The sequence below is a fragment of the Octopus bimaculoides genome, chromosome 8, assembly GCF_046866305.1.
Source record: "Octopus bimaculoides isolate indiv1 chromosome 8, ASM4686630v1, whole genome shotgun sequence".
Lineage (NCBI taxonomy): Eukaryota > Metazoa > Mollusca > Cephalopoda > Octopoda > Octopodidae > Octopus > Octopus bimaculoides.
The window spans coordinates 76,915,961-76,931,079 of record NC_142935.1 but is presented as its reverse complement, the minus strand read 5'-3'; the positions used below and the strand labels follow the sequence as shown (position 1 = coordinate 76,931,079).

Sequence of the window (15,119 nt, the reverse complement as noted above, 5' to 3'; positions counted from 1 at the left end):
ATGTGAGGTCACCAAATCTAATAGAGATGTGCTGGGTTACCAAATGTAATGTACGGTTGTGTTTCTCATGTGAGAGTTATGAATTGTAATGCACAGATGAAAAGTTACTACATATAGAAATAGTAATTCTTTTTCAGCATTGGGGTTGTTACATGTAGATAGCTGAAAGTAGGATGAGGCAGTGTAATAAGAACATTGAAAGAAAAGAACGATATTTACAGATTTATTAGCTGGCAGTGGTTAGTATCACAGACATAGTAGTAGTTGTATAGATGACAATGGTATAATGTGTTGTTCGTGCTCTCTTAGTGTGTGTTGGAAGCTGTGTGTGTAAGCCAAGTTATGGTCTGCTGACAAAGAGGAACAAAGGGTCAAAATTGCGTTGTCCCTTTCCATTCAGCTAATGCTCTTTGTCAGACGACTGAAAAGTGCAAGGATAGATATGCTCTCAGTTAGCTGGTTGAAAACCAAAGATGTTGAAGCAAACTTTTCAATTGGTTATATAAGGTTCGGACAGTAGGTCAGACCTAAAACAATAAATTGATCTGGAGGGGTGGGGCCGGCAGGTGTTTCTCATTTATTTCCCAACATAGAGATAAAAGACAAAGGATCAGACATTCATCTGACAAGCAACAGGTGTGTGGACTGGGTTTTGAATCTTGACTAAACAGAGGAAAGTGATCTATAGAAGTGTTAGAAAAGGTACTTATATCAACATTACACTGCAGGATATAAATGTTTATCTTTATTTTTAAAGTTTATCTTTCTCCCTCACACTCCTCCATTCTAAGTTAAAATACACACTCATAATCAGCAATTACATTGAAATTCCTGATTTTTCTGAAGGTAATCAAGTGCATCAAAACATTCAGCTTCTTCAAGAACTTTTCTTAGGAGGTTAACTGTGCATTCCCCAGTTGCACTACGATTTAACCATTTGTGTAACATTTGGAAACTTTGATGTATAATTTCAAGTGGACAATCACCTCTGATAATTTCCAGTTCAACAACTTTGATTCCTAAGAAGATACCTACAACAAATACAATAATATGAATTACTACAACAGTAATAACAACATTAATAATATAAAAGATACCTACACTGCTCAATATACAATTAACCACCACGTGTCAGTGAAGTGTAGTCCTCACCTAGACTGGGCAGTGGAAAGACTACAACATATCTTGTTTACAACACTGCACCACACCAATTAACCACTTCATGTCAGTAAAGTGTAGTAGTTCTCAACTAGATGAAAACTGAACAATAGAGAGACATGGTGTGTCTAGACAGTAATGTTGCACCACACACAGTTAACCAGTGCATGTCATTTAAGTATGATCTTCAACTAGACTGGATAGTTGGGAGACAACAACATGTGTAGACTGCAACATTACACCATTTACAAGTAACCACTGCTCACCTAGATGGAAACTGGTGTCATGCTCACCTAGATGGAAACTGGACAATGGACGTATAGCAACATGTCAAAACTACAACATTGCACCACATGCATGTCAGTGAAAGTGTAGTCCTTAACCAGATGGATAGTCAGGTGACAGTGACTTTGATCATGCATGTCATTGATCTTTGATTTCTACCCAAAATTTAACTATACATGTCATAGTGATAATTGAGAGGGGTTGACTGGCAGTATCAAGTTCTAATTAGCTAGACAGGCATATTTAGAAAAGAATATCTTTGAAAGCATATAATACTATCAAAACAGGGTTAAATTCCACCACCCTCCAGCCTCTATCAGTAAATGCAATAAAAAAAGTAACACAAACAAAACCATTCCCAAACACAGACATATCTGCCCCAACAGAATGAGATATTTTTGTTTCATACCCCAAGAAACAATATTTAATTTATTGTGTCATTTGTCCTTACTACTATGTTAAATCTTGTAAATGTTTTATTAAATATGAGTAATATACACAACTTTTCAGATAAATTTTCAGTTAAAATTTACCTTTATAGAAATCAATTTGGTAAAGTTATTTTATACGCACCTACTTGCCACCATTTTCTTCCCAACAATTTGCTAATCATCATGAGGTCCCGTTCTTCAAGTTTTTGACACTCTGAAAACAAAATAAATTCATGTTTTACCTTTTATAGTAAAGTTTTTCTATTTATATAATCTACATTTTATTGAAGGTGGCGAGCTGGCAGAAACATTAGCATGCCAGGTGAAATGCTTAGTGGTATTTCGTTTGTCTTTACATTCTGAGTTCAAATTCCGCTGAGGTTGACTTTGCCTTTCATCCTTTTGGGGTCAATAAATTAAGTACCAGTTGCGTACTGGGGTCAATCTAATCGACTGGCTCCCTCCCCAAAAATGTTGTGCTGAGAGTAGAAAAGAAAAGAATCTATATTTTATTGTTGTATGATGTTCTTATTATCAAATCAACTGGTTTTGGTCAACATTTTTATTAGGATCAAAACAAAATACACTTGCCCTTCTAAATGTCTGCTATGAATCAAGACTCCTACATAATTTAACAATGATGCAATTATCTCATTTAACTTTTCGCTGATTATACTTTAGTTTTCTTTCTTTAGCCTTTCCTTTCTGTCATCTGTGCTAAATCTACAACATGACAGTCTTCTCTCACCTCTGTCTTTCACTATAATCATCTTCTGAATTCCAAAGCAAGGTACACTTCAAGTGTACAAGACTAAGAAAGTTATTGAATTATACCTACTTAATTGGGACCTGTAGGCAGCACAATACCACACTTCTTGACATATTGCAATACTATATGTATACATATGCACATACATACATACACACATACATACATACATACATACATACATACATACATACACACACATGCACATACACAGACATATATAGATTCACTAGATCACCAGATGAAATCCAGAGATTATCAATATAGAAAACACTTAGTAGTGCTGTAGATGACCATGCGACCAAGGAGAATGGTGACGAAGGAAAGGCTTCTTTTAACGCATCGCACGGTTGACACAAAATATATAAATAAGAACTCACAAGTGAATGTGATGAAGTGCCAACAAGGAAAAGAGAGAGACACAACTGGTAAAGAAGTATAAAGGGAAAGGTTTTATTGGAGCATTAAACTGTATGTGCGTGTGAGTGAATGTGACATAATAATAGCACAATATAAGACAGGCCGTCATGTAAACAAAAGAGTGTGTGGATACAAACATGTATGTGTGAGTGCGAGAGAATACAAAGCATAGAAAAGAGTCTATACCAAGGACGTTAAGTGTCCTGAACACAAGGATAAGAAATCCCAGTTCTTAGTGAAGGTACACAGTAGTTGAAAGTCTGTACATAAGAGGTTGGGGCCGAATAGCAGAGCCAAAGAGTCACATGTCGTGAGAAGAAGTTGAGGCTACGATGCTGCGACCGGTTACTTGGTACAAATGGTTCTCACTGGTTGAGTTCTGGCTGTTATTCATGGTGAAGTGATTCACACAAACAGTGTTGAGAGAAACTGTGCGGGCGCTGTTGGCAGTGTGTACGTAGAGACGTCGGTGTAGATGCTGGTGACAAAGCTTGTAGTAAACAGTTGAACGGTGGTGTTGATTCTCCAGTAGAGCGGAGTCATGTCGTCGCTGGAAACTGGCTGGTTGGTGCTCTGTGGTCAATGGCTAGATCTCAGAAGGTCTGAAGCCGTGACGACCTAGCTCAGACGAAGCTGGCTTTTGTATAGAGAAAAATCAGCTCACAGAGGGGTTTAGAAAACCATTCCACGTGACCTTATCGGAAGGCTATGATTGGTTGGTCTGCAGCCTGGTGCGAAACAGAACTAGAGACAAAAGAGCGCCTCTACCAACCAATCGGAGTGGTGGACACAACAGGGTCCCAAGATGCAGCTGAAAGCTAGATGTTATCTGCTACGTTCGCATTTGCATGTATATATAACTGAGAGAGAAGATTCGCTACAGTGCTCAAATGATTTGAACCTACACTCTGACCTCTTTACAAGGGACCAAATATGTGGGGGTAAAGAGTGACTATAAGATGAATCTAGGTGAGCAGATATGGAAATAATGATGCAAATAAAGAAATAAACTACTTGGGTCTGATAAACAAAATATATGTACATGTATACAAGTAAATAGAAAGAAAACAAAGACCGAAAATTTTCAGACAATGAATATTCAAGTAGATATGTATATGTTCACAGAGCAAACTTACACAGAGTAGAAACAACAAAGAAAATTAAAGGGGCGAAGGTATGGTGTTACAAGTCTGACAGCCACCTTTTAGGTAAGTTAAATCCCTACCTAAACTTTTCTTTAAAATTCTAAACTCTAATTTCCCAGCCTAAATATTACCCTTTCTTCAATAAATCATCTATTAAAATCTCCTACATCACCACACCTAAGTTAGGATCCATAATTGCTTCCTCTAACAGATGCAAACTTCAATGCCTGTTCTTAGACCCTACAATCTATCTGACTGAACTCTACCCCAACCCATCTAGTTGCAATAATACAACCCTTAGTAACCCTACCCAACTCAATAATACCACCCTTAATGCTTCTCCCCATAGTGCTACTGATATGATCACGTAAACTAGCAGTGGTACCCCCTCCCAATCCAACACAGATACTGATAATATCTCCCATTCTTCTTTGCTGGCAACTGACCATTCGGACCTGACCTTCCTAGTGATCAATTCCAACTGCAGGGCAGGCAGGAAAATGTGCAAATTCCAGGTGTTTCAACTCTGCCCTCTTGGAGGTTTCTGTCTACACAAAAATGTAATCTACAAATGCCAAGTAGTAACACCATGCTCCCACCAAGCTAGGGTTTACATTGGCAGCACTGTTGATTTCAAGTGCTGCTATTGAGCATGCATGAACTCTTTGTCCAATCCAAATTTCTAAATTATTTACCTCCTTAGCAACCTCAAATCCCAAAACATTCCCTATACCCTATCCTGGTCCATCATAAGTGAGATTCCTCTATACATCACTAACCTCTGCATTTGTAAACTGTGTTTAAGGGTCACTCACCATCGTTCACAACCACAATCCCTCATTACTTAATAAATTCTCAGATGTAATCCTCTCTTATAAGCACAGGTTCTACTCATCATTTGCTCATTTTGTTAAATATATGTAATCTCCTAATTACAATTCACCCTACTTATGATTAACCTTAAGGTACAACTTGATTGTACAAGCAATATACCCCCTTCACTAATATCACCCTTTCTACTGAATTCTTTCTTCTTATGATTACCTTTGCACATTCCTCTTACTCAGTACCCCCACCCATACAGCCAACCAATCTTCATATATATTCTTTTCCTGTCATCTATCTCCTCTTCAACTGAAACCACTTGCATCTATCCTATTGCCTTACCTACCAACCTATCCACCTCTTCCTTCCTCTCTATCCAACTCCAATTTACTCTCATACACTTCTCCATACCTCAGTACTCTCCTTCTGCCACCAACCCACCTTCATTCTCTGATCCCTCCTTCCAACCTAAACCATCTAGCACTAACTACTGCTGCCATGACTACCAACCTACCTCTCCCTCTCTGCCTCTCTGTCCACCTCCCTCTCTCTTCTCTCATACTTTTCTACATACCTTAGTAATCTCCCTCTGCTGCCAATCTAACTTCTTTCTCTGATTTCCCCTTTGCCACCCTACTAGCATCTGTTAATGGACCCTTTCACTTCCTTTAATAATTGCCTCTTCCTTTTCTCACAATCTCAACTTCCTTTTGTTCTATAGCCCTTATCCCAAAATTTTAACAAACCCAACAACAACTGACCACTTTTCAAATACTACCCATCCCACTCCTCCCACTCATCTCCCAACTCTATTATCTCTTACCCTTCCCTGCTTCCACACTCCTTACACTACCACTATTCCTTGCCTTCCACATTTAACCATTCCACCTTTAAACTTTTCTGTATCATGATCTGAAAAGTTAGACTTTTTGCAACCCTGTAGATGGAGACTCAATTTATCCAATGTTTATTTGTTTTCATTACTGGTTGCATATTCTGGTGAACTACATCTGCCAACATTATGATGGATCTCCAAATCCCCAGAAACAGCTGTTGGACTTTTAACGTCACACCTCACCCCTTTAATTTTCTCAGTCATTTGTACTCTGTGTAAGTGTGCTCTGTTAATATATAAATATCTATATATTTATACTTGATTATCATTGTCTGAAAATTTTTAGTCTTTGCTTTCCCTCTATTTACTTATATACATGTATATATATTTTGTATATCAAATCCAAGCAGTTTTATTTGTTTATTCACATAATTGTATGCCATTATTCAGTTTTATTTCAAGATTTCTTGCCAATAGAGAAAGAGTCGGTTTCTAACATAGATCCAAGTCTCCATTGGAATTTCAACATCAACAATGGGATATTTTTATTTGTATGTATGTATACGTGCAGATTTGTATGTTTTGTTTTATGTATGTATTTTCATACATATACTTGCATATCTAGACATGCTTATATATACTTAAATGATAATCTTCAGGAAAGTTTTACAGATTTTTACAGTTCCAGTGATGGCTTGGATCTGTAGTCTTCAAATCAGCTTTCTCCTTTCTGGTTTTCTCAAGATTGGTATTTAGGCAGTTCCCCAATAACTACAGGTATAAACCTGAACTTGTAATCTGGATAGAGTAACTGCACATTTCTCAATAGTTCAGCATACGTATTTTCTTTTTCATTAACCATTAGCTTTATGTTAACATTTGCTGGGCAGCTGATTTCCACAACTGTACACAATTTCTCTTCTCCGTCCCAAATCATTATATCAGGTCTACTGTGTTTACGTTTTATTGAGGTTTTCACTGGGACATTCCACTAGAGCTCCTTTTTGTTATGAGTGGCTATGGCTCCCACCATACTGTGGGTTCATATTTCTTTGCCTTCAAGGTTATCCTTTCGACGGATCTCATTATACAGTAGATAATATCATGATGACATTTTCTGACAACTGCTTATGATGTGAATGATATCTTAATTCCACAAAGTCTGCATCAGTTGTCACATTTTACTGCTTTTCCTGCATCTCTGTTCCTTTTGTGCATCAAGTATCTGGTTGATATTTCCTGTTCCAGGATTGCAAGCACATACCCTTCAAAGTGTGAGATAGTAATCTGATTGTTGGTCCATGATAGACTGCTTTGATGATTCAATGTTATTATCACCCTGGAACTTTTTACTAACATATCCATGCATGGTCTTCTGCTCATATACGTTCATTCTTTCATCTGATGATATGTTGCAATAGAGTTGTACAACCTCTTTGGGCATGTGTTTAAGGTTATCAGACAAGGAATGCTGCTCAAGGAGCTGCCTTCCAAGTTTAATGTATGTATGTATGTATGTATGTATGTATGTATGTATGTATGTATGTCTCTTCTATATTTTATTATAAATCTTCCACTGAGGAGGGAACCTGTTTCCAACAAAGATACAAGGCTCCATATTTGGAATGTAGTTAACACAAACAAATTCACATTTGGAACTTGAGAAAAGTCTTGCATATTTTTACTGTTCAACTCACAGACTGCACTTGTAATGTACGAATCAGCTGGCCAATTTCTCTTTCTGAAAATCCCAGTTTATCCAGATGCTCCTTTAAGCATTTACTAACAAAACCTAGTGCTCCAATTATTATTGGTATGAATATGAATTCATAGTCTGGATATAGAAACTGAAGGTTTCGAAGCAGTTGTCCATAAATATCCTCTTTCTCTTTGATTTTCAAATAGACATTTATATCTGCAGGGCAGCTGACCTCTATGATGGTACATACCTTTGCCCCTCTGTCCCAAACAACAATATCTAGCTTGTTATGTTTACATTTGACAGAAGTTTTGTTGGGAATATTCCACTAGTATTCCTTGAGTTGGTGTTTATGAATGTATTTGTTGTGTGGATGCTCCCAGACGATAAGTAAGCTAGTCCAATATGTATAAATAGTGGATGTGAAAGCTAGTCATTGAAGAACAGCAAAGTGGGCACTCTTACTGACTTACTGCGGGAAGTGTGCCGCAAGAGTTAGAATAAAGAGAGTGCCCCCGGAGATAGACGAGGAATGGCTGGTGGCAGCCATCCTCTACAACTGTGAAGATGAAGTGGAGGTGTTAAAAGTGGAAAAGTCAAGAGAGATCAACTGGTGGAGTTATGGCCTGGAAGTCATGATCCACATAACCCTGCCAGATTTACATAAAATAGTGGAAGAGTTGGTACTCCGCGATGAGACTCGACTGAGAGTTGTGGTGGAGGGGAGACTGCCAATATGTTATAACTGCAGAAGTAGGGGACACATGCAAGCAAGATGAAAGTAGTTGTCAAACAACAAGAGCAGCAACAGCAGCAACTACATATGTTAACAGAATTGTTACTGCAGTCGAGAAATATGACAGAATCCTTTTCAGCGGACGGTGTTGCAAATTCCATCGAAGAATTTCACTACAAACTGGATGAAGGAACTACTTTTACTGCATCTTACAGACGATACAAAGGCATATTCAGAGAGGAATGTAAGGGATGGTCTAGTGAAAGGAAGGTAAGACTTCTTTTGCGAAAGCTTAAGTTTTTGTAACTTTATTTTGCTGAGAAAGCCCGCGGAATTGTGTTTTGATGAAACGATAAATATTTTGACTAATATTTTTAGCAAGAAAAGTTCGCAGTTTAACATTCGGTGGAGATGTTTAAACCTAAAGAAAAACGAGTCCGAAGATTTTGTAACATATGCTGGTATGGTTAATAAGGCTTGCGAAAGGTTCAAGCTGGAAGAATTAACGCCAGATATGTTCAAGTGCCTAATATTCATTAAAGGTGGCAATGGAAGATGCATAAATTAGAAAAAGAATATTATCAAAGCTGAATCAAGATGTGAAACTAACCTTGCAGAAAGTGGCTGAGGAATGCCAACAAATAATAAATCTTCAAGATGATACAAGAAAAATAGAAGACAATAATAAGAATGTACAAATGCATAAAGAAAGTACAGATAGAAGAAAATATATAAATTCAAAACGGTGCAATGGTTGTGGAGACTGACATTTGAGGAAAGATTGTCCCTTCAAAGATAAAACATGTTTTAAGTGTGGTAAAATTGGGCATATACAAACGAAATGCAGTCTCTCAATTTGCTTGTCCATATTTGGCCAATAAATGTAACTCCTCATGAGGCTCTTCATCTGGACAATCCCCAGATGTCCTACACGGAAGTCTTTTAATACTCTGTATTGCAGCGCTTCAGGTATTACCACTCTTTGTGCATATAATATCTCATCACATACTGAATATGGATTCTGATTTTCTTTCATTGACGTTTTGTTAACCAAGTTTTATGCATAGAGTGCTCACTGAGGTATTTGTCTGGACTTCCTTAATTCCTAAATCCTCTCTTTATCTTTTATTTGTTTCAGTCATTAGGTTGCAACCATGCTGAGGCTCCACTTTGAAGGGTTTAGGAGAACTAATCAACCCCACCACTTTTAAACCAGGTACTTATTCTCGGTCTTTTTTGTCAAACGGCTAAGTTACAGGGACGTAAACACACCAACACCAGTTGCCAAATGGCAGTGGGGGACAAACACCAGCACAAAGACATGCAAGTACACACACACACACACACACACACAGATACGCACACATACATACACATACACACGCAATGGACTTATTTCCACCATCCACTAAACCCACTCACAAGGTTTTGGTCAGCTCAAGTCTATAGTAGGAGTCACTTGGCCAAGGTGTCACATAGTGAGACTGAACTTGGGACCATATAGTTGGGAAGGAAACTTCCTACCATGCAGCCACACTTGTGCCTTATACATACATACATACATAAATACATATATATATATATATATGTATATATATATACTGGACTATCCGTGACCAGGTGGGTCACTGGGAAACTAAGTTTCCCAGCAACAGAGTTTTGTTTTGTAGTTTGGAAAGATTTGGCTGTTATTTCTTGCATGCCCTGCTACCACGTAACAGGTATTTCGGGTCCTTTATAGCAAATAAGTGTTATGTGGAGCAGAGCGTACTAGAAACAGCAGCCAAATCATTGAAGAGGAGATACATTGAATGCACTCGAAAAAACTATTCCATACTGAGGTTACGAACGGGTCTTTTACAAAATATCTATCGCATTTTTAAAGTCATTCTCACTTTAGAATATTTTTCAAATATGCCAAAAAAAATTTTTGTAATGGTATTCTCTTGAAAATAATTTTAAAAAACGTTAAAATATTGTCACTTGCATGATCTTTTTAAAATAGCATAAGATTAATATTTTCTTTATAACTTTTATATAATATTTCAAAATATATTCAAACAATTCATGTCCTGCAACATTAAAAATCAGAGATGTGAAGTGCACAGGATTGCGAAATATGTGTGGAGGGAACTGAAATGTTATTGCTGAGAAGTTATATGGAATGATGAAGACATGCTCTTCATTGATATGAAAGACAAGATAATGATGTAGAAAGTGCTATTATGAAATGTTGCTGTATGTGGATAACAAATGGGATAAAGAGGGGCAACCTCAACTTGAACTACAAAGAGGCCAAAAACTCAAGTTGACTGAAACATGCTAAATAAAGTGGTTGAGGACATGAAGAGAGGGAAAGCTGCAGATTCACCAAGGTTAGTTGCAGAGATGCTCAAAATATCTGATGAGGTAGAACACATGATTACCATCTGGATAGTTAATCAGGTTATACAAGAAGGTGTCATATCTAATGGCTGCATAACAGTATCATTGTAAACTACTAAAAAGACAAAGGAGATGCCTTAGAGAGAAGCATTTATAGAGGAATCAAACTATTGGATCAGGTTATGAAAGTCACAGAGGGAGTTATAACATAACTGATCCATGTCAGAGTAGCTCTAGATGAAATGCAGTTTGCCTTTGTGCCCGAAAGTGGTACCACATATGCAATCTTCTTGGTGAGGCACCTGCAAGAGAATATTTGGCTGAGAATAAATGGATTTTCCTAGTTTTTGTTGACTTGTAGTAGGCGTTTGACAAGGTACCACGTTCAGTAGTTTGGTGGTCACTGACGAAATGATGTTTAAAGGGATTGGTTAAGAGGGCTGTACAAGCTGTGTACAAAGATGCAGTAAGTAAAGTGAGAATCAAAAGCAATTTTACTGATGAATTTGATGTGAGGGTATGAGTCCATCAAGCTTCAGTCCTTAGTCCCCTCTTATTCATCATAGTCTTACAGGCTATCACAGAGGAGTTTAAGATTGGCTGTCCATAGGAACTCTTATATGCTGGTCATATAGTTCTTAGAACCAAATCTATAAGAAAATTAGAGAGGTAAACCTAGAATCAAGAGGCCTCAAAGTAAATTTAGCAAAGACAAAGGTGAGTAAGAAAGAAGATAAGACTCTAGTATCTTCAGGGCAATGGCCTAGCTCAATATGTAAAAAAGAAGTATGTATAAATGCCATATGTAGTGTGCAATGTAAACTATGGACACATAATTGATGGAGAGGAATTACAGACAGACAACAGAGAAAGTAAGCTTCATTTATGACAGATGTTCTTGAGCAGTACATACTATAAGCATTCCAGAAATAGATTCTCTTTAATACCTGGATGGCTCACTAGAAGTAGTCAATGTTATTTATTATCCAGGGGATGTAATTACCAAGGAAGGCTACTGTTCAGAAAGTATAGTAAAAAGGGTAAGAGCAGGTTGGAAAAAAATTCAAGGAGCTTCTACCACTGCTGGCAACAAAGGTCTTTTTCTCTCTTAGAGTGAAAAGCAGATTGTATAATGCTTGTGTTAAAACTGCAATGCTGCACAGTAACAAGACATGTGTCTTGAATGCAGAGGACTTGAGAAAACTGGAAAGAAATGAAGCAAGCATGCTCTACTGGATGCGCAATATAAGTGTGCATGAATGACAAAGTACTGAGAGAAAAACTGGGTTTAAGAGGAATCAGATATAGTGCACCTCCCCACCCACTATGCTGGCATGGATATGTGATGTGTGTGGATGAGGACAGCTGTTTGAGAAGTGCCACACTTAATATGGATGGAGCTTGCAGAAAAGAGAAACCCAAGAAGACATGGGATGAATTGGTGAAGGCTAATCTCAGGATCTTGAGCCTCTTGGAGGTATGACAAAGGAACAGGGGGAAACTGGTGACATGCAGCACTTGAGAAGACCAGCCCAATTTGGTGAAACGGAGATTTAGAGGGCACAGTATGTATCTGCACAATTGCCCTTCCCCTGCCTAATTTTCTCCTCAAAACATTTCCACTTCTCATTGTTTCTCTAACTGCCATATTCTGCAGCAGTAATTAAATGAACAAAAACTGCATACTTCACCAGCTTTTCTTTTATACCACTTACCCCTTTTACTATCTAGAAGCGTTTCACTTGTTATCCATCTTTCATTCCTAACACTGTTTTCTCCCCCAACAGTTTATATTGATCTCCTTCCTGAGCCACTAAATTATCACTCCTCCACCACCACATGTTTCCCCTGTTAGTCACCCTCAACCCACTTCAATTCTGCCCAATTTCTACTGTTGTTACCAATTCTCCTTACCGTTCCTACTTAACATCTCAACACCTGCTCTTCATTATGTTCAACCCTCATCCATTCCCAGTTTCTAACCATCCTTCACTCTTTCATACCTCTACCCACCTGTCCTCCCTGTTCTGTTTCACTCACTTCTACTCACCTTGTACTTAGAATCCCCAGTCTAACACATAATCATCACTATTTTATCTCCTTCCAACTCTATCCTGGACACTCCTGACCTCTCTTCAATAATGTGAGTAACTGTGTTGCTCCTTTAATGCAAGAAACCTGTTCTGTTCTGTCCCTTTCTCTCTTTCTCTTATCCAGTAGCATAAATCCACTGCCAAGGGGATCTTAGTCTTGTAGGCTGTCTTGTGACCTCACTAGTCCTGGTGCCATTAAAATAGCACCCAGTACACACTGTAAAGTAGTAAAGGAAGATCATCTAGCTATAGAAATCATACCAAAGCAGACACTGAGTGCAATGCAGTCTTTAGAACCATCAGATCATATCAAACTGTCCAGCTTATGCCATCATGAAATATAGATGTTAAATGATGATGAATATAAGATGAGATTATTGGATTTGAGAGAAAAAAGGCTTGGATTATCAGATGAATAATCAGAAACATGAAACTTGGAGAAATGGATTTATGAGCCTTTCAGTTATGATGCATTAAAGAATACTCTACATTTATGTAGTGAGCTCTGTAATTTATCACTTCTAGGTAAATGAAAAGAAATTCTCTCTCTGCCTCCCCCCCTCTCACACACACACTATATATAATCTGAATTTGAGTGTCAGTACAGCTGACATTACAGTACTTCCATTGAAGTCTAGAATTATTTTACAGTAATAAATATTGTATGCTTACATTTAAGCAAAGTACAAAGTTCACTCAACCATCACTCATGAGCAAGTATGACTTGAGAACATATACTATGGTTTCACTAATTGTTTCAGGTGCCTAGACACTCTTTTGGTCCTACCATTCTTGCCCTGAGAAACATCCAAGATGTGAGAAGTACATACATACAAACATATACATATATATATATATATATAAAGAATAAAAAGTTTTGAATGGTACAACAATGCACTATAACACAAAAAAATGGACTATATTCCTGTTGTAATTTAGTTATCCATAGTCCGATGATATTTCGGAATACAATTCCTTCTTCAGATATTCTTAGGTGGAGTCTCTGCTATAAACTGTTTTCTAACAGTTTTCTTTTTTTCGGAAGTGCCTCAGTAGTGGTCTCACGAAGCTCCTTCCGGAATTCCTCATGAGAAGTGCGTGAGGTCGGATATGTCTCAATCTCGTGTGTGTTGGTACATCTGTAACACTGCTTCTAAGTTATGTATTATACGTGCAGCTTCGTTTTTTCCCCCCTTTGTTTTCCTCTTCTCTTTTTTTTTTTGTTATAAACAATAGATGAGCATATCAAAATTGAACCTACATGCATCCAGATGTAGCTAAATAATATATTGATTACCAATCTCTGCGTGGTTTCTTGTGAAATATATGATAGACTGGCACAAGAACATTTAAGCAATGACAGACTATATTCTGAAGTGACAGATATAACTGCGACCAGGATTGAGGATGAATTAACACCGCATGGACAGACATCTGTAGACGGAGACAAATACATAATAAATTCAAGAACAACTTCATCACAAAGAACAGTAGATTACCCAGATTTTATCACCTCATTAAAACACACAAGACTAGCAACACGATCCAGATTAGACCCATTGTCTCCAGTGTTGAAAGACCTCTATATAAAATATCCTGGCTACTTTCTCATATCCTGAAACCCATACTCGCCACCTTTTCGGGACACGTCAAGAACTCTAACAAAGTCATCAAAAGACTGCACTAATTACCCCTAGATCAACTCAGGCAAAACAGATATGCCTTTAGTTTTGACGTTCTCTCAATGTACACAATGGTGCCAGCCCACTCGGCGGTCAACCTATTGACTGACTGCATAATAGCGCCCAACATCCAATGCTTCAGACTTACCGCAGCTGATATACACTAACTTTTGTCCATCATCGTGGACAACACCTACTTCACTTTCCAGGACCATATATACAAACAGACAACAGGTCTCCCCATGGGATCCAGTCTCTCGGGCCTACTAGCCATCACTTATATGAACCATCTGGAATGTCGAGCACTCAACATCTGCCGCTCATGTGCCTTCTTCACCAGGTACGTAGATGACATCTTCATACTCAACCTTCCGTGAAGAGGCCGAGAGAATATTAACGACATTCAATAACATGGACATGAACATAAAGTTCACTATAGAACATCCTGACATCACTGGATCACTATCATTACTTGACTTCAAATTGAATATAACAGAAGAAGGGGAGATACACACCAAGTTCTACAGGAAAGCAGCCAGTAGAGATATGTTTGTTCAATACAATTCAGCACTTCCACTCGGTGCCAAAATAGGATACGCCAGAAATGAACTTGCACGCATCCAAGGCAAATGCAGCAGAATGGAGGACAAGGTGAT

The 15,119-nt window shown here is 37.9% G+C and overlaps 1 protein-coding gene across 1 annotated transcript in view; it reads right to left on the bottom strand.

The window, feature by feature from the left end:
* Positions 1 to 207: 207 nt before the first annotated feature.
* Positions 208 to 15,119, bottom strand: part of LOC106875628 (uncharacterized) — a 104,379-nt gene continuing 89,467 nt past the window's right edge. Inside the window, exons 10-11 of the mRNA XM_089356676.1 lie at positions 2,017 to 2,088; positions 208 to 1,031 (exon numbers count right to left, since the gene is read on the bottom strand). Coding sequence (XP_089212802.1) covers positions 811 to 1,031; positions 2,017 to 2,088 — 293 coding nt within the window. The 3' untranslated portion in view covers positions 208 to 810. The remainder of the gene's footprint in view (positions 1,032 to 2,016; positions 2,089 to 15,119) is intronic.